Source organism: Mus caroli, chromosome 10, assembly GCF_900094665.2.
Source record: "Mus caroli chromosome 10, CAROLI_EIJ_v1.1, whole genome shotgun sequence".
Lineage (NCBI taxonomy): Eukaryota > Metazoa > Chordata > Mammalia > Rodentia > Muridae > Mus > Mus caroli.
Window position 1 is genome coordinate 37,910,163 of NC_034579.1, and position 23,455 is coordinate 37,933,617.

General features: G+C 43.7%; 1 protein-coding gene across 1 annotated transcript in view; it reads left to right on the top strand.

The window, feature by feature from the left end:
- Positions 1-3,904: 3,904 nt before the first annotated feature.
- The window catches only part of Snx3 (sorting nexin 3), a 32,965-nt gene continuing 13,414 nt past the window's right edge, over positions 3,905-23,455 (top strand). The window contains exon 1 of the mRNA XM_021174179.1: positions 3,905-4,713. Within this exon, the coding sequence (XP_021029838.1) occupies positions 4,552-4,713 (162 nt within the window). The 5' untranslated portion in view covers positions 3,905-4,551. The remainder of the gene's footprint in view (positions 4,714-23,455) is intronic.

Consider the following 23,455-nt stretch of genomic DNA (forward strand, 5'->3'; position numbering starts at 1 on the left):
CGGATTTCTGAGTTCAAGGCCAGCCTGGTCTACAAAGTGAGTTCCAGGACAGCGAGGGCTACACAGAGAAACCCTGTCTCAAAAAACCAACCAACCAAACAAACAAACAAAAAGAGATTTCTCAGGTGTATTGACAACTCAAATGAAATTGGAAACTGTGAATTAGCTAAGGTGCTATTCAGTAAGGAATTTTCTTGAGGACTGCCTGGAGACGGCTCAGAATGTGAGGACTAAAGAAAGGGCTTTGAACTGGTAAAAGATCTAGAAGAGACAAGGCTGATCTCTGCCACCCTAAATCTTCTTAGTTGTGCTGCGGTTCTAGATCCTGACTCTCTGGACGTCCAATTACTTGCTTTTGTTTCCCTCTGAGATTTCTGGGTTTGGAGAAGTAATCTTCTAATCAAACAAGAAGGCAGTTGATAAAGCACACCGGTAACCGACATTTAAGATGAAAACATTAAGATGAAAATTATAAATTGGGTGGAGTGGTAGAGGCCTCTGCCAGCTGCATATATTTAATTAAAATATTTGGGCCCATGCTTTTTGCTTATTGTCCATTGAATTTCCTTTCTTCAGAGGTCATATGTAATACTGATAAGCACAGACATCTCCCTTTTGAAAGGGGGTCTCACTGTAGCTCTGGCTAGCCTGGACTATGCTATATATATAGACAAGGCTGGCCTTGAACTCTCAGAGATCTGTCTCCTGAATGTTGAGAATAAAGAAAGACATACGCCACTACACCTGGCTTCCTCCATTTTTCATTAGGATACTTTTGCTGTGTGTGTGTGTGTTTTTTTGTTTTTGTTTTTGTTTTTTTTGAGACAGGGTTTCCTCTGTGTAGCCCTGGCTGTCCTGGAACTCACTCTGTAGACTAGGCTGGCCTTGAATTTAGAAATCCACCTGCCTCTGCCTCCCAAGTGCTGGGATTAAAGGTGTGCACCACCACCGCCCAGTTTGCTGTGTATTTTTTTATCCAGAAAGTTATGCACTTACTGATAGGTTATTTCTTCACGGCTGGTGAAATGACATAATTCACCAAGGGCTATATTCAACAAGGGCTATATTAAAGTCAGGTTTATTGGGAAGCTGCTCTTGGGAGGTCAGGTTCACTGGCCCCAAGGACCTAGGCCAGGGAAAATTGCCATGTGGAAAGGAGGGGAGGACGGGAAGGGAGAGAGAAAGAAAGGGCGTTCGTGCAGAGAGAGAAGAAAAGAGCACAAGACATTTGGATTTTATAGGGAGGAGCCTCTGAGGGAAGGTCAGGCCAGCCCCTGGGCTGGAAAGTTCAAGGTTAGGGGCAGGGTAGGCCAGGTAGGGACTGAGGGATGCTGGGAGAACTGGAGGCCAGGTCTGTAAAATGTGCACCCCAGTCCCAGGTCGGGGAGTCCTGAAACCAACAACTTCCCTGACTGGGTTTGGAATCACTAAGGACACAGACTTTACAAGTGTGTGAGAGTGTTTCCCAAGAGGTTAAACTGAAGGAGGAAGCACAGCTCACAACATGAGCAGCACCACCCATGGATTAGGGGCTGTGCCTGAATAAAAACTGAAAAGAAAATGCCAACATTCACTGTTTTCTGCTTCTGGGTCTCCCCAGCTGTGACGAACGAGTCCCAGCTGAGTGCCCCTGCCTGTCTGCCCCTCCACCCCTACAAACTCTGCTATGCCTTCCCACTGTGACAGACTGTGCTCTCTTAAACCCCGAGCCAAGATAAATCCTTTTCTCCTTAAGTTGTTTCCTGTTGGGCATCTTGTCACAGCAAAAAATCAGAGTAACTAATACAGTTGTTTCCCACATTGTTTAAGACAGACACTCTTCTCCTGAGGTTCTAAGTTCTACAACTTTCCATTTCTCTCTCTCTCTCTCTCTCTCTCTCTTTTGAGACAGAATCTTGATATGAATCTCAAGATGGTCTCCAATGAAGAGTTTCGTGCCTCAGTCTTCTGACTGCTAGGATTACAGGCACATATCTCCAAACCCAGCATCTATTATTTCTAGACATGGTCTCGGGTGTCCAAGCTGGCTTTGAACTTCTGTTTCTCTTTCCTCCACCGAGTGCTAGGATCACAGCCATTTAATGTGGTGCTGGGATCGACCCCATGGCCCCATTGCATGCTAGGCAGCCATTCTCCCAACCACATAGTATCTCAGACCCTCTCTTTATTACTTTAACTCTTGAACTCAGTTTTTGAGAAAAAGTTTTCATGCAAATCTCTGAATTTGGTATGTACCCCAGGGTGTCCTTGAAGTCCACATGCTTTCCCACTGAGTCCTGAGATTTGGTTATCTTATTCATTGTTATGAATCAGATTCATTGTTTTCTCTGTTTGCGTTCTTTAAAACGTTTTCCATTGCCATTATAACTAGGCAAACTTTGCCTAGACAAAACGAAATTACTGTTACTTTCACTTAGCCACTGTATTCTCTTTAATTCTAGATTATTCTCTCTCCCCTGTGTGTATGTGCACTATGGTGTGTCTATGTGTTTATGTATGTGTGTGTCTACGTGTGTATGTGTGTATATGTGTGTGTCTATATATGTGTGTGTCTATGTGTGTATGTGTGTCTACGTGTGTGTGTGTCTATGAGTATGTGGGAGGGCACTCAAGCATGTTGTGTGTAAGCCAGCATCCATGTCCTCTTTCATTACTCTTAGTTGTTTCTCTGAAGTATCATGTCTCCCTGAGCCTGGAGCTCATTGTTTTGTAGTTCTCTACCCCACCTCACCCCACCCCCACAGTGTTGTAGTTACTGGTGGTACTGCAAGTCTTGTTCCATGAATCCTGGGATCCAAACTCAGGCCCTCGTACTCGCACGACAAGCACTGTTAATCGGTGGCCCGTAGCTCCAACTCTTTTCTCTTTTCAGATCTGTATTCTCCTGTACTCTGGAAATAAACGGCTAACTCTGGAACGTGCTAGCTTTATGATTGTGCTACACTGCTGTTTCTGTAGGCGGACTTGAAGGGTCTCTAAGGTCACGTGACGCTGCCTAGGACACGTGACGGCTTTGTTCAGGTCGTGGCTGACAACCGGATGCACTAGCTCCTGGTATCCTGGTTCTCGGCACTCCCCTGTCTTCCTGTCTCCCTTCTGCTTCCAGAGTCTCTCCGTGGTCCTTTTTTCCATTTTGTATAAAGGCTTCTCTAAGTAGCATTCCAAGTGCAATTTGAGATTTACCGCTTAAAAACCAAACACATTTACCAGGATTTGTGGGACACAAGAGTGGCCGCTTACCCAGACAGGGTTCCCGGCTTTCATCTTGTCTTTCTTATTTCAGGGGCCAGACCAGTCTTTAGGCACTGTTTGACCTTAGTTTAAGCTTATCAGGTTTTAAAAATTCCACTCCCTTATTTTACTGCTTCGAATCTATCAGTGTAGAACAGGGTGACCTTGAAACTTGATTCTCAGCCTTCTGTGTGCTGGCATTACATTATGCTAAGATTAATGTCCTTCTTGGGGACTGGACCCAGGACTTTATGAATCCTAGGCAATCAATCTACCAACTGAGCTACATCATCATTTTTGTTTGTTTTTCGAGGCAGGGTTTCTCTGTGTAGCTCTGGCTGTCCTGGAACTCACTTTGTAGACCAGGCTGGCCTCGAACTCAGAAATCCCGCCCGCCTCTGCCTCCACCACGCCCGGCTAAAAAGCCTTTTGTTTGTTTTGTTTTTGTGGTTTTTTCAAGACAGGGTTTCTCTGTATAGTCCTGGCTGTCCTGGAACTCACTTTGTAGACCAGGCTGGCCTCGAACTCAGAGACCGCCTGCCTGTGCCTCCCAAGTGCTGGGATTAAAGGCGAGCGCCACCACTGCCTGGCTCTCCCTTGGTTTTTTAAGATAAGGTCTCAAGTAGCCCAGGCTGGCCTCGAGCTCCTGATTCTCCGCTCTCCATTAGCCAAAGGTCAGGATTACAGATGTGTACTGATTCATTTGAGACGTTCATTAAGGGTTTCTAGAAATGAATTTCCAGGGATCACAGTGAAGCACTGGATTGGCTGTCTTACAGTATAGGCAGTTTTGTCTCCTCCCTGCCGTTCCAACGACTGCCTTCAAAGCGCCAGGACAGCTAAAATCGTTTCCGGAGTCCCTCCCCGCAGAGAAGCTGGGTCAGAAAAGCCGGAAACCCACACCTCCTCCCCAGAGCTCCCTTATTACGCCTGCGCGTCACTCGGCGGCGGCGCGCTCGCCCGAGGCATTGTGGTTATTGTAGTCTCCCCCATATCCTTGGCGCCCACAGTCCCGTGACGCCGCGGCGCCTCAGCCCCACCCCGCAGTGTCCCTCCGGGGCCGCCGCGGGGCCTGCGAACCGGGCGCGGCATTCAGGCCAGTCAGCTGTTTCTCCTTGGGCAGAGGGCGGAAGCCCGAGCAGCCTGGGGCGGAGCTTCGCGCGGAGCGAACGCCCACCCTCCCTGCGTGCTCGTTCGTCTCCGTTCGCTGCGCGCGAGCCGGGAGTCCCCGCGGCGGGCGGCGGTGGCGTTGGCGGAAGGCGGCGGCGGCTGCGGCGGCGGCGGTGGAGAGAAGCCCGCGGCTGCCGCGGCGACAGCGAAATGGCGGAGACGGTAGCGGACACCCGGCGGCTCATCACCAAGCCGCAGAATCTGAATGACGCCTACGGGCCGCCCAGCAACTTCCTCGAGATCGACGTGAGCAACCCGCAGACCGTGGGGGTCGGCCGGGGCCGCTTCACCACCTACGAGATCAGGGTCAAGGTGAGGCGTCCACCCCTCTCCCGCATCCCTCGCTCCGGGGCCGCCAAGCCTCGCTAGACCCCGGCGCGGGGCCTTGAGGTCTCAGCGGCCGCCCAGGCCAGACGCCCCTGCGGGGCAGCTTGTCTGCGGGCGGAGGCGTGAGCCAGGGGCTCGCTCGCTCTCCGTGGACAGTTTGTATGGGGACCAGCTCGCTGGCTCCGGTAGAAGGTGCTGGAAGACGAGGGCGTGGGTTGAGCTCTGCTTGCCGAGATCTCAGGCAGCTGATCTGGGCTTGACATTTGAGTTGAAGAGGTAGATCTTTCGAGAACACTGTTCTCCCAAAAGGGAGCTAGGTGTGACTGAGGAAGAAAGGGGGAGGGGGGCGTGTGTGCGCAAAGTTGAAGCCCTCTCTCCCTCCCTGTCTCCTTTTTTTCCTGGACGCTTACCAAGACGTAGTGAAGCCAAGCTTAGCTGCTCTTTCCAGGCCTTTCTCAAGCTACAGTAAGAGTATCCTGGGCCGTACACGTCTGTGAGCAGAACTTGATGGCGAGTTCACGGGAGCATGTCAGATTTTCGTGGTAGGGCTCAACCAAGCGGTTAGCAGTGATGAGAAATGGTTGACCTTAGCATGCTTGGCTGTCCTCCTGCTGAAGGCCTAGGTGTGTGGAATGTCATCTACCTCAGTGTCCAAAAAAGCAACTGCCCAGGAATGGGGAACCCTACTCATCTAAGTGTCTGGCTCGCTTAAGCTTTAGCTTTTTCACTTCAACTGAATAAAGGAATAGGGTGAAGTAGAAACGTACACTTAGAATCCCATAACTAATGGGGCTTTGGCAGTAAGTAATTTAGATGATTCGAGGGACGCTAAATGAAAGTACTGCTTTGTTTTTCACTCTGTAGAGCAGGATGAAAGGGTTTTTCCATATTTGAAAAAAAAACTTATTAAATTAATTCATTGCTAAAAATTAAATAGTAAATAGTAACCATGAAAATTTTGGCCTTAGAGGACTCAGGATCACTGTTAACATTAGCTGTTTTTTTTCTTTTTGGTTATTCGAGACAGGATTTCTCTGCATGGCCCTGGCTGTCCTGGAACTCACTCTGTAGACCAGGCTGGCCTCGAACTCAGAAATCCGCCTGCCTCTGCCTCCCGAGTGCTGGGATTAAAGGCGTGCTCTGCCACGCCCAGCTTAACATTAGCTTTTATGTGAAGGAATTTCTTATTAAAGTAAGCACTTTTTGTGTGGTAAACAGAATTTGCTGTCCTAGTCATTTTTAAGTAGTAAGGCCCAGGAGTGCTGTATATATTTAGCTTGTGAAACTTGCACACTTTTAAAGAATGGCTAAAGCTAATCAAACTTTTCTCCCTATGAGATAGAATCTCCTAGGTAGGCCCCTGACTGGCCTTGAACTTACACTGTAGACCAGGCTGGCCCCAACTGCTGGAATTAAAAGTCGTGTGTCTCCCTGTCTGTTGGATCATCAAACTTTTGAGATATTAAGCTTAATAGCCTGGTTTTTCGGGCTACTCGTTGATGTGTAAAACAGGAGCCAAATTAGTATCTTGTTTTCTGCAGACTGCAAAGTTCAGGCTCCAGTGCACCTAGGGAAATACATTCTTATTCCAAGCCTGTTTTAAAGGGGGTAATTTTAGGTGCTAGGGTACTCAAGAACACTTAACTGATTTGGATTTGAGCTCAGTTCCCAGCGCCCACATCAGGTGGCTCACACACCTCTCACTTACAGGTACAGGAGCTCCAATGCCCTCTTCTGGTCCCTTTGAGCACCTTCAGACACATGGCACACAGACAGACATACTTTAAAAAAAAACTAATAAAAATTTTTAAAAGGTGACTTTTTTTTTTCTTTTTAGCTTTGGGGATGATTTTCGTCGTTAATGTATGGCCTGTCACAAAAAAGAACTTCCTCTTTTGCCTTTATTCACCAGCATGTTTTTCCCTGTGTTAGCATGAAACTTGGTATTCCTGTTTCTGAACTTCCATAGCTGCTGCTTCCTGTCGCAGTTGAGTTGGATCCGCCCTCACTTCCTCCACCTAAGGAGACTCAGTGCTTATCTTGCCGAGTAGTCCTTAAGGGATCCTAGTAGGTGACTCTGTCCTAAAATACTCGAGCCTTTATTTCCAAAGAGTGAATATGACATTGGGATATAACTATGAACAAACAGCCTGGCTACGGACGTAGAAAACAGTTCTTTTTAAGAGTGATTAGTGAGTTCGATAATTAAATAAACTGTATACTTACTCTGCTTTATTTTTTATTATGAGGCAGTTGGTTGTATGTTAGTGAGGGTTGTATGTTAATTACAAGTATGGTACCCAACAATAAACATAGTTTTCTTTTTTTCTTTTTCTTTTTCTTTTTTTTTTTTGGTTTTTCGAGACAGGGTTTCTCTGTATAGCCCTGGCTGTCCTGGAACTCACTTTGTAGACCAGGCCGGCCTCGAACTCAGAAATCNGCTGGGATTAAAGGCATGTGCCACCACGCCCGGCTTTTTTCTTTTTCTTTTCTTTTCTTTTCTTTTCTTTTCTTTTCTTTTCTTTTCTTTCTTTCTTTCTTTGTGGCTGGAGAGACAGCCATGGGTGCTGGGAACTAAACTCTTAAGAGTTTTGGTTCTAAGCCTAGACTTTAATGGCTGAGCCACCTCTCCAGCCCCAACAATAAAATATAATTGAGGTTTTAATGCTTAGAAAATGTTAGAGTTGTTCATAGTTTATAATGTATTGACTGAAAGAAATACATTAGAAATACTCAGGACAGCATGTAGTAAGACACTAGGCTTTACTTAAGCAACATACGATATTTGTGAGTAATTATGATCTTGTATTAAGGTAGAATGAAATGTAGCTCATACCTTTAATCCCAGTACCTGAGTGGCAGAGGCAGGCAGGTCTCCAGGTTTGATGCCAGGCTGGTCTATGGAGCTCCAGGATAGGGGGAAGGTAGAACAAATTTTGTTTATTGCTATTCTAAACTGTTGATAGTCTCCCTCATTTCCACTGCTTGCCTTCCGCCACTGTATTTACCATGGAGGAAGCCATTTTATTTTCCAGAGTTTGGGCCTTTAAACTATCTTACAGTTAAACTCTTAATTCTAGCCTTGAGAAAAATGTTCAGTTTTATAGGGACTGATTGAAATTGCTCCAATTCACAGGGTAATTTCATCTAGATAGTGGCACTTTAGAATACAAGTTTCCCAATCTCCATTTATCTTTTCTCTTTGAGAACAGTGTTTAAGACTATTAGGATCACTTGATTAGTATCTCTGGGCTTCGGAAAATAATTGGCACAGTGTTACTGGTTTTTTAAATTGTCATAATGGATAGGTACAGCAGCGAGCACTGTAAATGATTAAAGGTCTGGGAAAGCGTAGGGTCCAGATTATTAGGCATATTAAAGAGAAGGCTGGAAAGGAAACTCAGCCACTGCTCAAATGAAGTTTGTTAATAGTTTGGGGATTTTTCAATTATTTAGACTCTACTATTGTTCCTGGAGAAAATTGAGATTCTTTCTTGAGGTTTTAGCTAGCCTTGGATTCAAAAATAAATACCATTTCCTAGTAGAATGAGGTACCAAAAATTAAAGTTCTACTTCCCTTTCCATGAAGGAAGCCCTTGGTAGTCACCCCTACCTCCCAGGACTGGATAATATAGTGACTGACACTCAATACTCACACCAAGTCTGGCCCCTTTTAAATATAAATACCTTCTAAATGAAAGGCAACTACGTTTTTGAGTGTTAACTTGCAGTTGATTTACTAAAATGGATTGCCTTATTATCAGAAACACACTTGGCATGAACGTCTATCTTCTTTGAGGCAAGTCTGATATAAAAAGAAGCCATCTTGTTCTGTACCTAACTAAATAGCTATTTGAAATTGACATTAAAGTTTAAAGCTTAACACCAACATTGATCGTCTTAACAAGGGAGGTGCTCTATAGAAGTAGCAAAATGGCTGGGTATCTAGCATGCCTTTCCCTAGCACTTAGGAAGCAGAGGCTAGCCTGGTTGACATAGGGAGTTTCGGGCCAACCAGGACTACATAGGGAGACCTTGTTTTGAGTAGCAGCTTGATAACATTCACCATTCTAAAGACGTCTAGGTTTTTCTTTGTGCTCAGTCTTCTGATATTAAATTTGGAAGTATTTTATTAAAGGGTCAGAATAGTATGTATGCATGTATATATTTATGTATGTATATATTCATTTATTTATATTGTGATTTTTAAGGCAGTGTTGCCCTTCAACTCACTCTAGCTTTTCATTCCTGATCCTTCTGCCTACATTTCAGAAGTGCTATATCACAGGCCTGCATGTTTTTTGTTTTTTTTTTGTTTTTTGTTGACAGTTTCTCATTTATCTCTGACTGGCCTTGAGCTTACAGAGACCTATTTGCCTCTTATCTCCCACAGAACTGGGATTGAAGGCATGTGTCACTGTGCCCAACTGAAAACCAGATCCTTTTAAAAATACATTTATCCTATCTGTATGCATGCCTATGCTTCATGATCATGCTGGGTGCCTTCAGGGGTCAGAAGATGTTAGATCTCCTGGAGCTGGAGTTAAGATGTTTGTAAAGCATTGTGTGGGTTCTGGGAATTGAACCCAGGTTCTCCGAAAAAGCAGCAGTTGCTCTAAACTCCTGAGTCCAAATCAGGTCATCTTGATGCCAGAGGGCAGTTGTCTAATCTTCATAGTTCTTTCATTTACTCAGCTAGCCATGGATTTGGGGTGTTTTGTTTTTCTTTATTTCTTTTTTGAGACAGGGTCTTTCTATGTAGTCTTAGCTGGCCTTGAACTCAGAAATCCTCCTGCCTCTGTCTCCTGAGTGCGGAGAATAAAGGGGGTTACTACCACACACAGCTGAAATATGTTCTAATTACACACTTGAGATCGGTTGTAATTGACTTTTGAAGATTATTTTTTTAGAATTAGTTTTTTTTTTCTTTTTTTGGTTTTTCGAGACAGGGTTTCTCTGTGTAGCCCTGGCTGTCCTGGCACTCACTTCGTAGACCAGGCTGGCCTCGAACTCAGAAATCCTCCTGCCTCTGCCTCCGGAGTGCTGGGATTAAAGGCGTTAGAATTAGTTTTTATGTGTGTGAATGTTCTGCCTGTATGTGTACCTTGCAAGCCTGGTGGTGCCACAGAAGCCAGAAGAGAGCAATGGATCTCCTAGAACAAGTGCTCTTACCCACTGAACCATCTCTCCAGTCCTGTGATTGCTTATTCTGATCTCTACCAAGTGGAGTCACTCGTTGATGGCAGAAGGTTGTGTTCTAACTTAACACCAGCCTTAAGAGAATCTCATAGGGGCTGGAGAGATGGCTCAGTGCTTAAGAGCACTGACTGCTCTTCCAAAGTTCCTGAGTTCAATTCCCAGCAACCACATGGTGGCTCACAACCATCTACAGTGTGACCTGATGCTCTCTTCTAGTGTGTCAGAAGACTGCAGTGTACTCATACACATTAAACAAACAAACAAACAAACCTGAGAGAGAGAAAATATGAATATCATAAAGGCAGTAGCAACTGAAAAGGAGCCCTGTTCGGATTTCTGAGTTCGAGGCCAGCCTGGTCTACAAAGTGAGTTCCAGGACAGACAAGGCTACACAGAGAAACCCTGTCTCGAAAAACCAAAAAAAAAAAAAAAAAAAAAAAAGCCCTGTTGTTTTCTATTGGATGATTAGAAACTCAGATCTATATTCAGCTTAAAAGAGTTGGAAACAAAGGCACAAAGCTTTTCTCCTCCCCAAAGGAAGTAGTTTGCTTAATGCACAAGAGCTACTGTAAGTCTTTGGTACGGGCTGCAATTGTGTTTTTATTTAAAAAAATACATTAAACTTGTTATATCTACACCCTAATTTTGGTGTATTCAGATGTTTTAACCCTTGGAAGGGCATTCCAGTGTTGCCATGCTTGAGATGTAGAAGTTGATGTCAGTAGGTAAGATGTGCCTGAAAACCAGCTGAGAAGATGGTCAGAGTCTGTTGTGAAGAGGTGACCAGGAGAGCGTTGGTCTAATGTTGTGGGGGGAGGAATTTCTCCCTTGATAGCTGTACTGTGGGGCCACAGCAGAGCTCCACTTACAGATGAAAGTGCACTTCACTCAGGACTGGGATGTCCTTCCTCTCCGCTCTCATGACTTATCCCACAGCACTCAGGTTGAATGTCCCCTTTGTAGAGATTTTGCTGACCCTGCCTCACTAGACTAGCTTTACTTCCTGTGTGCCCTAGTTGCCCTATTTCATGTTGGTGGCTGTCTGATTCCTGGATCTCACACTAGAAGTTTCTAAAAGATAAATACTGTCATACACACCCTTGTCCCACACCATACACTGCTTAGCACAAAGTGGACACCTAGATTCACACCTGTTCAGGACATTAGCTTGCTGAAGGTCCTAACTCTTAGTGGTAACGCTGGGATTTAAATCTGATAGAGTGTATATTTGTTCTACCAACCTCATACATCCATGTCATGTGGTGAGCTTTTGAGTCCCATTAGAGATGCTCTTAACTAGATAGATAAGGCTTGGGCATTGGTACTTTAACAAGTATCCCAGCAAGGCACTTTTTTTTGACACCTAATTAGGAATTTTCTCACTGTGTACTATGTGGTCTCCCTGAGGAATACAGGCAGTAGGAAAGACTGAGAAAAACACAGCTATACTTGTTAGTAGCCTTGATGGGATTGGAAGGGTTCTAAAATAGTTATAATAAATACAAATATATCAGATCCTGTGAAAACAACTATGGATAATTTTCAAAGATAGAAAACGTGTTTTGGGGGCTGGTGAGATGGCTCGGCGGGTAAGAGCACTGACTGCTCTTCCAAAGGTCCTGAGTTCAAATCCCACCAACTACATGGTGGCTCACAACCATCCGTAACAAAAAACTGATGCCCTCTTCTGGAGTGTCTGAAGACAGCTACAATGTACACACATATAATAAATAAATCTTTAAAAAGAAAATGTGTTTTGGCTGGGTAGTGGTGGCGCACGCCTTTAATCCCAGCACTTGGGAGGCAGAGGCAGGTGGATTTCTGAGTTGGAGAGGCAGTTTAATAGGTTAAAAACTGTCAGCTTCTATGGCTTGGTATTTGAAAGGGAGAGACCTAGACTATACACACCTATGTCTGGTGGGTTTACCTTTAAGCATATCTATTTTGAAGCCAGAAATCAAGAAAAGACGAATACATGTTTAAGAAAAAAAATCTTAGGTTTGAGTAGTTTCTGGGGGCTAGTTCCTTACTAACTTAACTGCTCAAAACATTGAGTTTAATAAATCATGGTAGCTCACACCTGCAATCCTAGCACTTGGAGGCTGGAAGGAGGATTGATAGGAGTTTGAGGCCAGTTTGGGCTACACAGTGAACTTCAGGCAAAAATAAAAGTTTGTCAATCAGCCAATAAGTGAACATTTATAAACTCTATTGTGTGACAGATTCTGTATTGGTTAGGTGCTTGACTAAAAGATGAGGAGCCCTGAGACCTGGGCATATTGGCACACACATTTATTCCAGCATAGTGACCTGAGATAGCCCTCCAGCAGCCCTGTAAAAAATTAGTTGTGATGGCAAGGGGAGGTGAAGCTGGAAGAAGCCTAGAACTTGTAGCTAGCCAGCCCAGCCTAATTTCAAAGGCCTAGGTCCTGGTAAGAGACTCCTGTCTCCAACGTGGGTGGATCCTGAGGAAAAGTCCGCAAGATTGACCTCTGGCCTCCACGTGCACTTGGATGCACACACACACACACACACACACACACACACACACACACTCTGTGTGTCTGTCTCTGTGTGTGTGTGGGGGGTGGTGGTGGTAGATTGAAGATGGGGAGAGGGAAAGAGGTAAGTTCAATTCTAGCTTGGTGCACGCATAGTGAAAATGTGCAGGATGTGTGGTGAGAACCCAAATCTGGCCAGGAGTATGGGTACAGAAGGTGGACCAGTAGAGGGAGCACCTATGATTTCTGTACTTGCCTGCCAGTGTCATGGTTTATAGACCTGCCTGGGTTGTAGAATACTGATACTGGATTCCGACTACTTGAATTCCCCAGGACTCCCTGTTACCGTCTGACTGAAACATTTCTCTGCCCTCTTTCGGCTCCATAGACCCTTTTCTACTTTCATGTCTCCCCACATACATGAATGAGTTTTCAACTATACATATGAGAAAATGTAGTATTTTTGTCTTTATGAACCCAGCTTCACATAATTCTATTTCCATCTATTTTCCTGCAATGTCACAGTTTCAATCTTTTTTTTTTTTTTCTCCTGAGACAGGGTTTCTCTGACTCAGAAATCCACCTGCCTCCACAGTTTCATTCTTTTTTTTTTTGGTTTTGTTTTTTGAGACAGGGTTTCTCTGTATAGCCTTGATTGTCCTGGAACTCACTCTGTAGACCAGGCTGGCCTCAAAGTCAGAAATCCGCCTGCTTCTGCCTCCCAAGTGCTGGGATTAAAGGCATGTGACACCACGTGGACACCAAGGCTGGTTCTGCACACTGGCAGTTGTGTATAGTACAGCAGTAAACAAGGACGTACAGCTGCCTCTGACACAGAATCCTTAGACCTAAAGAGTGGTCATAAATTATAGCTGGGTCATATAATCAATGAACCTTCATACTACCGGCGCCTACGTTCTAACTAACACCCACACAACTCTCCCAATTTGCCTTTTTACAGAAAAATGATAGCCATTCTGACTGGGCTGAGATAAAGTGTTTGTGATTGTTTTATTTTGTTTTGGGTATCTGAGGGTATTGGTGCACATATCTATCTATGGTTTACCTGTGGGTTTCAGAAGATAACTTTTTTCTTTTTTTTAAGATGTATTTATTTCATATATGTGTGTTCACTGTAGCTGTCTTCAGACATACAGAAAGAGGACTTCAGATCCCATTACAGATGGTTGTGAGCCACCAGGTGGTTGCTGGGAATTGAACTCAGGACCTCTAGAAGAACAGTCAGTGCTCTTAACCGCTGAGCCATCTCTCCAGCCCTTTGGAAGATAACTTACGGGAGTCTGTTCTCTTCAATGTTTGGGTCCTGGGGGTTGCAGTGAGGTTGTCAAGTGTAGTGACAAGTGCTTTTACCAGCTAAGCCATCTGCCTGGCCCTCGAGAGCATCAGTGTTCTCCTGATGGCCAAGGATGTTGAACACTTCTATTACTTCTAAATGGTTTTTAGCACTGTACGGCAAACCACCCTCAAACTCCTGGTTTTACTGGTTTATAACAGCAATTTATTCCCACCAGTCTCAATATTACCTCTGTGTTACCTCTGTCACTTACATGACTTTTAGCCAAATGACTGATATGTTTGGCATTTGATACTTTTACTTGCTACACAGACATAAGAACCTAAATTCTTATCTCCCAGCTACCAAAAATCTGGGTGTGGTGGGCAGTGTCTTTAAACCCCAACCTGAGAGGCAAAGATTGCCAATACTCTATGGGCTCATTGGGTATTGACGAAAATGATAAGCTCTGGATTCAGTGAGAAAACCCTGTTTTAAATAAAAAGATAGAAAACTGACTTAAGAGGGCTGAGACACGGCTCAGTGATTAAGAACACTGGCTGCTCTTCCACGGGACTGGGTTTGAGTCTCAGCACCCATGTGCTGGCTCACAGTTATGTATGATTCCAGTTCCAGCGGATCTGATGCTCTGTTCTGGTCTCCCCAGGCATCAGGCACACAGTGATGTACAGAAGTGCATACATATAAAACACTCATACACAATATAATTTTCAAAATTTACGTGATTGAAAAACACATCCTAATGTCAATTCCTGGCTTTCAGACTTGGCCACACAGCAAGCACAACTTGTACATGAATATACACTTGGAGTGCACACATGTCAGAAAAGAAAAGCTGAATGTCCACCCCCACCCCCACCCCCAGACAGGGTTTCTCTGTGTCCTGGAACCCACTCTGTAGGCCAGGCTGGCCTCAAACTCAGAAATTCGACTGCCTCCGCCTCCTGAGTGCTGGGACTAAAGGCGTGCGCTGCCACTGCCCGACTCTGAATGTCTTTCTTGATAATAAGTAAATGGTTATAAAGAGAAGAAGTAAAAATTTCCCGAAGACAGCTCACTTAGGCTAAGTGAGCTAGGTATAGCAGCACATGCTTGTAACCCTGACGATGCTGAAGGCTGCTGGTCTGGGTTCTTGGTCCAAGGACAGTTCGAGGAACAGATGAACATCCCCATCTTAAAAACAAATAGGAAAGAAAAGAAGCTGGGTGTGGTGGCACACGCCTTTAATCCCAGCACTTGGGAGGCAGAGGCAGGCGGATTTCTGAGTTCGAGGCCAGCCTGGTCTACAGAGTGAGTTTCAGGACAGCCAGGGCTACACAGAGAAACCCTGTCTTGAAAAAACAAAACAAACAAACAAACAAAAAAAGAAACAGAAAAGAAAAATGAGAGGATTATATAATGCTATAGCATTTATTTCCTGGGGTTGAGGTTGTATGCATGTATATGTACCCAATACACATGTGCCTGTGTGACCTGTTAGCTCCACAGGGCAGCATCAAGTGATGGTAGGGCGTTGCCCCTATGTTTTGGGACAGGGTCCTTGAGGCTCATAACTTGGTTAGACGGCCTAGTCAGCAAGTCCCTGAGATCCTCCTGTCTCAGCCTTTGGGTGCTGGGACTATAGACAAATACCACACTTCCCTTTTCTGGGTACCCAAACTCTTGGGTTTCTTGAGTTTGTGTGGTAAAGCTGACGCTCCGAACCTTCCATCTCCCGTTCATACACTTTTTTTTCTGATGTACATACGCAATACAGTCTTTAACTGTGACATAATTTCAAGCTTTATTGTCAGGCTTTTGACCCACCAGAATTCTAAGCAAGGTTCTAGAATCAGAAGTGTCATATTTTTTGCATGCATTAGGAGAAAAGTCCTTTTGCATTTGTGGCTCCTAAGTATCAAAGTACAAAACATACCTAAAGCTTTTTTTTTAGCTAATATGTAACTGCACAATTTTCCTGAACTTTAGGTAGACTGTAGGATAACAAGAACAATGTTTTTTTTATAAGACCATGTGAAGGCTGAGTGTATAAAAAGGTACTTGTCCCCTGCAAGTATTGACACTCCAAGTTCAGTCTGAAAGTTAAAGCTGAAAAGAGAACCAAATTCCCCTAAATTGTTTTTTGAGTACATATGCATACAGCATACATACATACAAAGAGGTTTTTTTTTAAAAAGACTTATTTATTATTATATGTAAGTACACTATATCTGTCTTTAGACACACCAGAAGAGGGCGTCAGATCTCATTACAGATGGTTGTGAGCCACCACGTAGCTGCTGGGATTTGAACTCAGGACCTTCGGATGAACAGTCTGTGCTCTTACCCGCTGAGCCATCTCACCAGCCCACAAAGAGGTTTTTTGTTTTTGTTTTCAAGATAGGATTTTTTTTTTTAATGTAGGCTTGGCTATTTTAGAGCAGGTTGACCTCAAACTCAAACTGCCTGTCTCTGCTTCCCAAGTGCTGAGATTAAAGGTGGTTACCACCATGCCCACCCAGCTTGAGAATTATTTAATGTCCATATCACGTCAGTGGTATACACTTGTGATCCCTGCACTCGGTAGAGACAGGAGATTCAGTAGTTGATGTCTATTTTTTGTTAACATCCCGCTCTACGTGATGAGTACCAGCCTATGCAGAGAGACCATGGCTAAGAAAGAGGGAAAGGAAAGCTTCAGGTGTTTAGGCCATCAATTATGAAACTCTTAGTAATTTGGTGAATTACTGAGTGTGTGTTCTTTGGTCTTCTCTGCTCTAGAATTTTCCTAATACAGTACCCAGCAATCATTTAAGTTTGCCAGAGGGTGCTAATTTTAATTTCATGTATGTGAGTATTTGCCCTAATTTATGTCTGTGTAGTGTGTGGATATAATGCCTGCAGAGACCAGAAGAGGGAGTCGGATCCACTGGGACTAGAGTTATAGATGGTTGTGAGCTGCCATGTGGATGCTAGGAATTGAGCCCAGCTCCTCTAGAACAGAAGTGCTTAGTCTCTGAGCTATCTATCTCTCCAGCCCCTAGCAATCATTTAAGTTGGGGTGTTAGATTCCTACTACCAGATATCCATTTGCCTAGTGTCTCAGAAATTGATTTTGGCTTGTTCAGTTTGTGCTTATTTGATCATAACTGATGGTGGCCTCTGAGATGGACAGGACAGCTCTTAATAGAAGAACCGGGGTGTACTAGAATGTGGCTCCCTGACTTTTGCTGACTTCCCGTCTGTTTTAATTACTTGTCACTCAGTCTGGTCACTGATACTTCCATGCCAAACTCCAGGTGTGGGTTGACTTCACATCCCACTCTCTTAAGTGACCTCTTGATAACCTTGTTTGGAGAAAGGGTTTCCCTGTGTAGCCCTACCAGGCTGTCCTGAAACTCATTCTGTAGATCAGTCTGGCATCAAACGCAGAGATCCACTTGTTTCTGCCTCCCAAGTGCTGGAATTATAAAGGCGTGCAGCACCACAAGTCACTTATTCTTAATACTTTGGCCAATTATGGGTCTGCGATATATACGGCCCACTGCAAAAACAACCTCTGATTAAAGTTAAGGACACTGTCAATCTCTGGGCAAAAAATAAAAGGAAACATAAAATTTTGAAGACAGTTTGACAGAGACACATCATGTCCATTTTTAGTCTAATGTGAACCAGTTTTTCAGAGCAGAGTTTTTGTTTTTTCTTCAGAGGGTTTTAAGCCTGGCCTCCTGGGGGTCACCCCTGGACCATTGTACACTAGTGATTAGCCACTGGTCAAAGGTACATAAATCCATAAAAAGCTAGAAAACTTAGGCCTTTGGAAGAGACCAGTGTGTAGGTTGGGGAATGTACTCAGTGTGTTCAGGTTATGAGTTTATCCTAGCTTTTACATAGCAAGATTCTCGTGTTTATTTCTGTCCTTTTCTGTGGAAGGCGTCACATTTAGCTGTAGCTCTGTAGATAGCCAGTGTTCCTAACGTCCAGTCTTTCTCATGCTTGTAGTTTTATGGAAGCACACTCAGCCTTTCAAGCCACCCAAGAGAAGACAAGCTTATCACGGCTCGTCTTGGCTCTTTCCCTCTGTTCATCAGGTCTCTTGGTTTGTTGCTTACCTTAGAATTGCAATTTTGGTTTTCTGCGGTATTCGCCCTCCCCAATTTTCAATTCTCAAGAACAGTTTTTTTTCTCTTCTTTTTAGCAGTATGCCTGCAAATACAACTTTATTATTTCCTCTATCGTTGCTGGATTCAAGTGGGAGCTGGTATGATAGTTATAGTCTGGCCCCAAATACCACACTTCCACTCTTACTTAATTACTTAATTACAGTGGCTCGTTGTTGGAACAGCATCTGGTGTAGCCTGCACTGCCTCGGATTCAAAGTCCTCCCACCTCAGCCTCCTAAGAGCATGGGTGTTAGGCTCTCACTCACCCAGCCTGTAGGTTTATTTGTAAGTGCTTTCAGTTTGCTTGTGCCATTGCCCAATCTACAAAGGCCAGAGGTCTTTAATTCATTTGTCTACTTTCTTGTTAATTTTGTGGAAGAGGCTTTATTGAGCTCACTCCATCCAGCTATGTGGAAGTTGCACCCTTGCTTGCTTTGGTGGTACTAAAGATCCACCCCAAGACCTCCAAGTACTCCACTTTGATTTTATACATTTCTTTTATCCTCTAAAGCTTGAAATTTTTAGTTTTTCGAGTTAGGGTTTTTCTGTGTAGCCCAGCTGTCCAGGAGCTCACTCTGTAGACCAGGCTGGCCTTGAACTCAGAAATCCGCCTGCCTCTTCCCCCCAAGTGATGGGATTAAAGGCATGCGCCACCACTGCCCAGTAAGTTTGAAGATCTTAACTCATATTGTTCTTGTTGAGTGGGAGAGTGGTGTGGTGTGTGTGCACCTCTATTAAGATGTGTGTGTGCAGGCTGGAGAGATGGCTCAGTGGTTGAGAGCACTGACTGCTCTTCCAGAGGTCCTGAGTTCAATTCCCAGCAACCACATGATGGCTCATAACCATCTGTAATGAGATCTGGTGCTCTCTTCTGGTGTGTCTGAAGACAGCTACAGTGTATTCATATAAATAAAATAAATCTTTAAAAATATATATATTAAAAAATTGTGTGTGTCTGAGCATTTGAGTGGGAGCAGAAGGCTGCCTAAGACTGTCTACTATGTATGCTGGCTGTGCAGATGCCCTGGTTCACAGGCTGAGGTGAAGAATTCTACAACTTAGACATCAGAGTTCCAGAAATTGAACTCGGCTCCTCAGACTTGAGGAGCAAGTGCTGTCACCCACTGAGTCGTCTTGCCAGGCATGTTTTATTACTTTTATATAAACAATCCAATTTCTCTGGCTCAGTTTATTTTTTTTTTTTAAAGATTTATTTATTTATTATATGTAAGTACACTGTAGCTGTCTTCAGACACTCCAGAAGAGGGAGTCAGATCTTGTTCCGGATGGTTGTGAGCCACCATGTGGTTGCTGGGATTTGAACTCCTGACCTTCGGAAGAGCAGTCGGGTGCTCTTACCCACTGAGCCATCTCACCAGCCCTCTGGCTCAGTTTATTAAAGAGACTTTCTTTCCTTTCATATCTTTTGTTGTTCTTTGTCAAAATTACTTAACCATATTATTTCTGTGTCTATTTACTAGACTTTCCCCTTTTCTCTTTTTTCATTTAAAAAAAAAACAAAAAAACGTATTTATTCATGTGTGTGTGTATACACCTGAGCTGGGACACAGATGTGGAGGTCAGAGGACAACTTACTGAATCGGTTCTCTCTCCATGTGGCTTCTCCCGTGGTCAGTTTTGGCAGCAAGTGCCTCTACTCACTGAGCTATCTGGTCAGCTTATACAATTTCATTACTTTTAATTCAGAAAATGTAATGCCTTTAACTTTTTCCTATTTCAAAATTGTATTAGCTATTCAAAGTCTTCATTGGGTCCCTAAGAATTTTAAGATTGTTGAGTAGTGCCACTTAAGTCTTTCCCCACTTTTACATCCTAAATTGACTCCCAGTGGTTTTTGCATACCATTCCCAGTTCACATTTCTCATTGTATTCTGGATCTTTATCCAAGGCAACATGTTGTTCATATTTATTTTAGCTACATCAAAATCTATGTTGACATTCATGAGTTTTTGCCTTAATTCATGTTAGTAAGTCTTGGCTATAGTTCTCAACTCTGGTTCTACCCTAGGGTTTCTTTAAAATGCTGATGGCTAGATTCTGCCTGGAGTACTTTGAATTTCAGAGGGGAGCTCAGGGTGGTGCAGACTTGATGGAAGAAGTATGTCAGTCACTTGGAGTAAGCTTTGAGATTAAAGCTTCAGGCTCCTTCCAGTTCGTTCTTTCTGCTTTGTGCTTGTGGTTCAAGATGTGAGCATTCTCTATGCACACACTTTAATTCCAGCACTCAAGAGCCAGAAGCAGATCTCTGGTCTATACAGAGAGACCCTGTCTCAAAAACAGAAAAAGGAGCCAAAAAAGATGTGAACACTAGATTCCTGCTCCCGTTGTCATTCCTGGTATTGATGCCTTCCTGCCATGACATGTCTTACCCTCTTAAGCCTAACTCTTTATTCCATACATTGCTTTTCGTCATTGTGTTTATCACAGCAACAGAAAAGCTACTACTACACTACCCTAGACCATTTGGATTCCATTCTAGGTGGTAGTCGTTTCTAGGTATGATTCTTAGGGTTAGGCAAGTTGGGAAGATAGATATTAAATACAAATTTTAAACTTTTGTACGTATAAAATGTACAAAATGTTAGATTAGTAACATATATTCATTTATAGGCCTATTTTTTCTACGTATGTAGAATTATGTGATTGTAAACCTGTACATGATTTTTCTTTATAGTGGAATTATTATACATTTCTGTTAAGTTGTTCATTGAAAACCTTTAATGTTCTTGGCAGTTCATAAATGAAGGCTGTGAACAAAGTGGGAAGAATACATGGAGTTAGTGGTTTATACATTAAACTAGTTTAAATAACTCTTTGTTGTCCTTTTTGGAAATTATACCATAAAGCACCTTATAATAATGAAGAATTGTATCATTGGAGAGCCATGTCCTTAGTTTTTAAAAAGGATGAAACTAAATACCTTGGCCTAGCACAATCTCCATTTCAAAGGTTCTTCAGACTAAAAGCTTATTCTTCATTCAAGTGACTTCTCTCCGGCCATATTTAGGAGTTCATCTGGGTTATAAACCATATCTCTGCTTATTCATGCTGTTCTGACTTGGGTGGAATAAGCATCTTAGAAGTGCTGGGGGGAGAGGTGATAGCTCTGCACTGCAGCTTATCCTTTATCTCTAGATGCAGATATCTGAAGAAACGCAGGTGCTGAGCGAGCGCCTGGGGCGGGCATCCGCTTACACCCCGGGGTCGGCTGAATAGAGTGTGGTCTGTTGGGTGTACTTTTGATGTTGTTGCCAGTCTTTCTCAAGTGCACACGTGACACTATCTGAAGAAATACTAGAAATACTCAGTAAACATTTTCCTCCTATCTATTGTTAAGCTATATTCAGTTGATTGCATTTTAAAGCTTGGTTTTCTGCCTGGTATCAGTGATCATCGGGTTACATATAGGGTATATGTGAGCTGTGACTTTCATTGGTCAGCCTGTGTAAGTGTCTAATGATGAGGAGCAGCTTACTGTGCCTAGACTTGAAGGGAGTGTTTGTTTTAGAGCTCTCTACCATGGCTTCAGAAATGTGTCCTCTCTCTGTCCATTTGAAGTCCTGATGGTCTTACCCATGTGATTAATGGTACAGTTTTGGGAGGGGGGGAAAAAGGCTGATTTTAATTTTTTTATAAGTAGCAGAGTATAAGACATACATGCATGTACATTAAATTAAAAGGTTCTTTGGTTGTTTTGTTTTGTTTTTCAAGACAGGGTTTCTCTGTGTAGTCCTGGTTATCCTGGAACTTACTCTGCACACCAGGCTGGCCTTGAACTCAGAGATCTATCTGCCTCTGCTTCTTGAGTGCTGAGAAAGGTCTGAGGGTATAGTTCAAACTCATTTTGTAGCCCAGGTTTGCCTGTAACCCGTTATTCCAGCCTCTGAGTGCTGGGGTTACAGGCATAAGTCGCCAAACCCATACCCCTATACTTAATTTTTTCTAACCATTATTTTTACTTTCATGATTATGAGTGTTAAGCCTATTGTATGACTTTGCATATGGTGCCTGTGGAGGCCAGAACATAACGGATCCCTTGGAACGAGTTACAGACCATTGTGGTTTTCTGTGTTGGTGCTGGGACTCTAACATGGCCTCTCTTGAATAGTGGCCTGGGCTCTTTAACCACCAAGCCATTGCTCTGGACCACAGGGTTTCTCTGTATAGCTCTGGCTGTCCTGGAACTCACTTTGTAGTCCAGGCTGGCCTCGAACTCAGAAATCCCCCTGCCTCTGCCTCCCAAGTGCTGGGATTAAAGGCGTGCACCACCATGCCCGGCACTGGACCTAAATTCTTAAGTATTTTAATACATATACATAGTGACAATTCTGTACTTTTGGTTTCTTTAAAAACAAAACCACAGAATGTGGTTTTGTGTTAATCACAGAGGTGGGGTTATGGGGCTACTTGGAACTGACTGCAGCAGTGGCAAACACGTTTTTTCCTGTTTATCATAACTCAGTGCCCTGCTGTGATACACTGAACCTCTGGCAGCTTAAAGGAAGAATGAAGGCACAGCTACAAGTTAGCAGTTTTGCTACTTTAGTAAGCCACACTCAGCACATGAACTCCAATGGTCTCTTCCCTCTCATCCTTACTCAGACTCAAAGGCCGACTCTTACAACATGGGAGTCACTGCCTTTTAGGTTATAGCAAAAGAGTTATAAAATATGTTGCTAACTTAGAGAAAGTAGAGGGAGATAACCTACAGCGTATTGAATTATTCTGTAGCTTTGGTTTGGTTTGTTGTCTGTTCTCATTTACAGTCTTTTAAAATGTACAAGTAAGCAAATACAACAGAGATTCACAGGAAACCTTCCCCTTGTCCCTCCAGACCCTCCTCCTAACCCCTGAGCTACGTCATCTCTTCCTACAAATATTCTATTCAAAGACACATTGGGACGGAGGAGATGGCTCTGTGGATAAAGTGCTTGCTGTAGAGTGTGAGAACGTGAGCTCAGATCCCAGCACCTATGTAAGAGCTGGCCTTGGTGGCACAGTCTGCGGCCCCAGTCTAGCCAGTCAAGATCCCCAGGCCTCAGTGAAAGAACTTGTCTCAGTAAATTACATTTTTATTTACTCGGTGTGTGCACATGCAGTACGAATGCACTTGTGTGCTCACTTGTGACAGGGTTCAGATATGGAGATGAGACCACAGCTTGTGGGAAGCAGTTCTCTCCTCCATCCATCATGTGGGCCCTAGGAATCATTATCAGGTCATCAGGCTTGCTGGCAGCAGCTGCCCCTACCTGATGAACCATCTTTTCAGACCATCTTTTTGTTGTTTTTTTGTTTTACCTGGCACTTAAAAATTGCACATGGTAAGGTGAAATGTGTGTTCCTGTAAGCTTAGTTCTCAAGGAGCCTGCTGCAGGAATATCAGAGTTCAGGGCCATCCCAGGGCTACAGAGTGGTTTGAGGCTAGCCCTGAGTATGCAGGGGACATGTGTCTCAGAACAACAAAAATGTTTACATAATGATATCAGCTAAATGTTTGGTTATATGTTAAAATGAAGTCTAAATAGATCTGAAACATACATTGGTTTTTT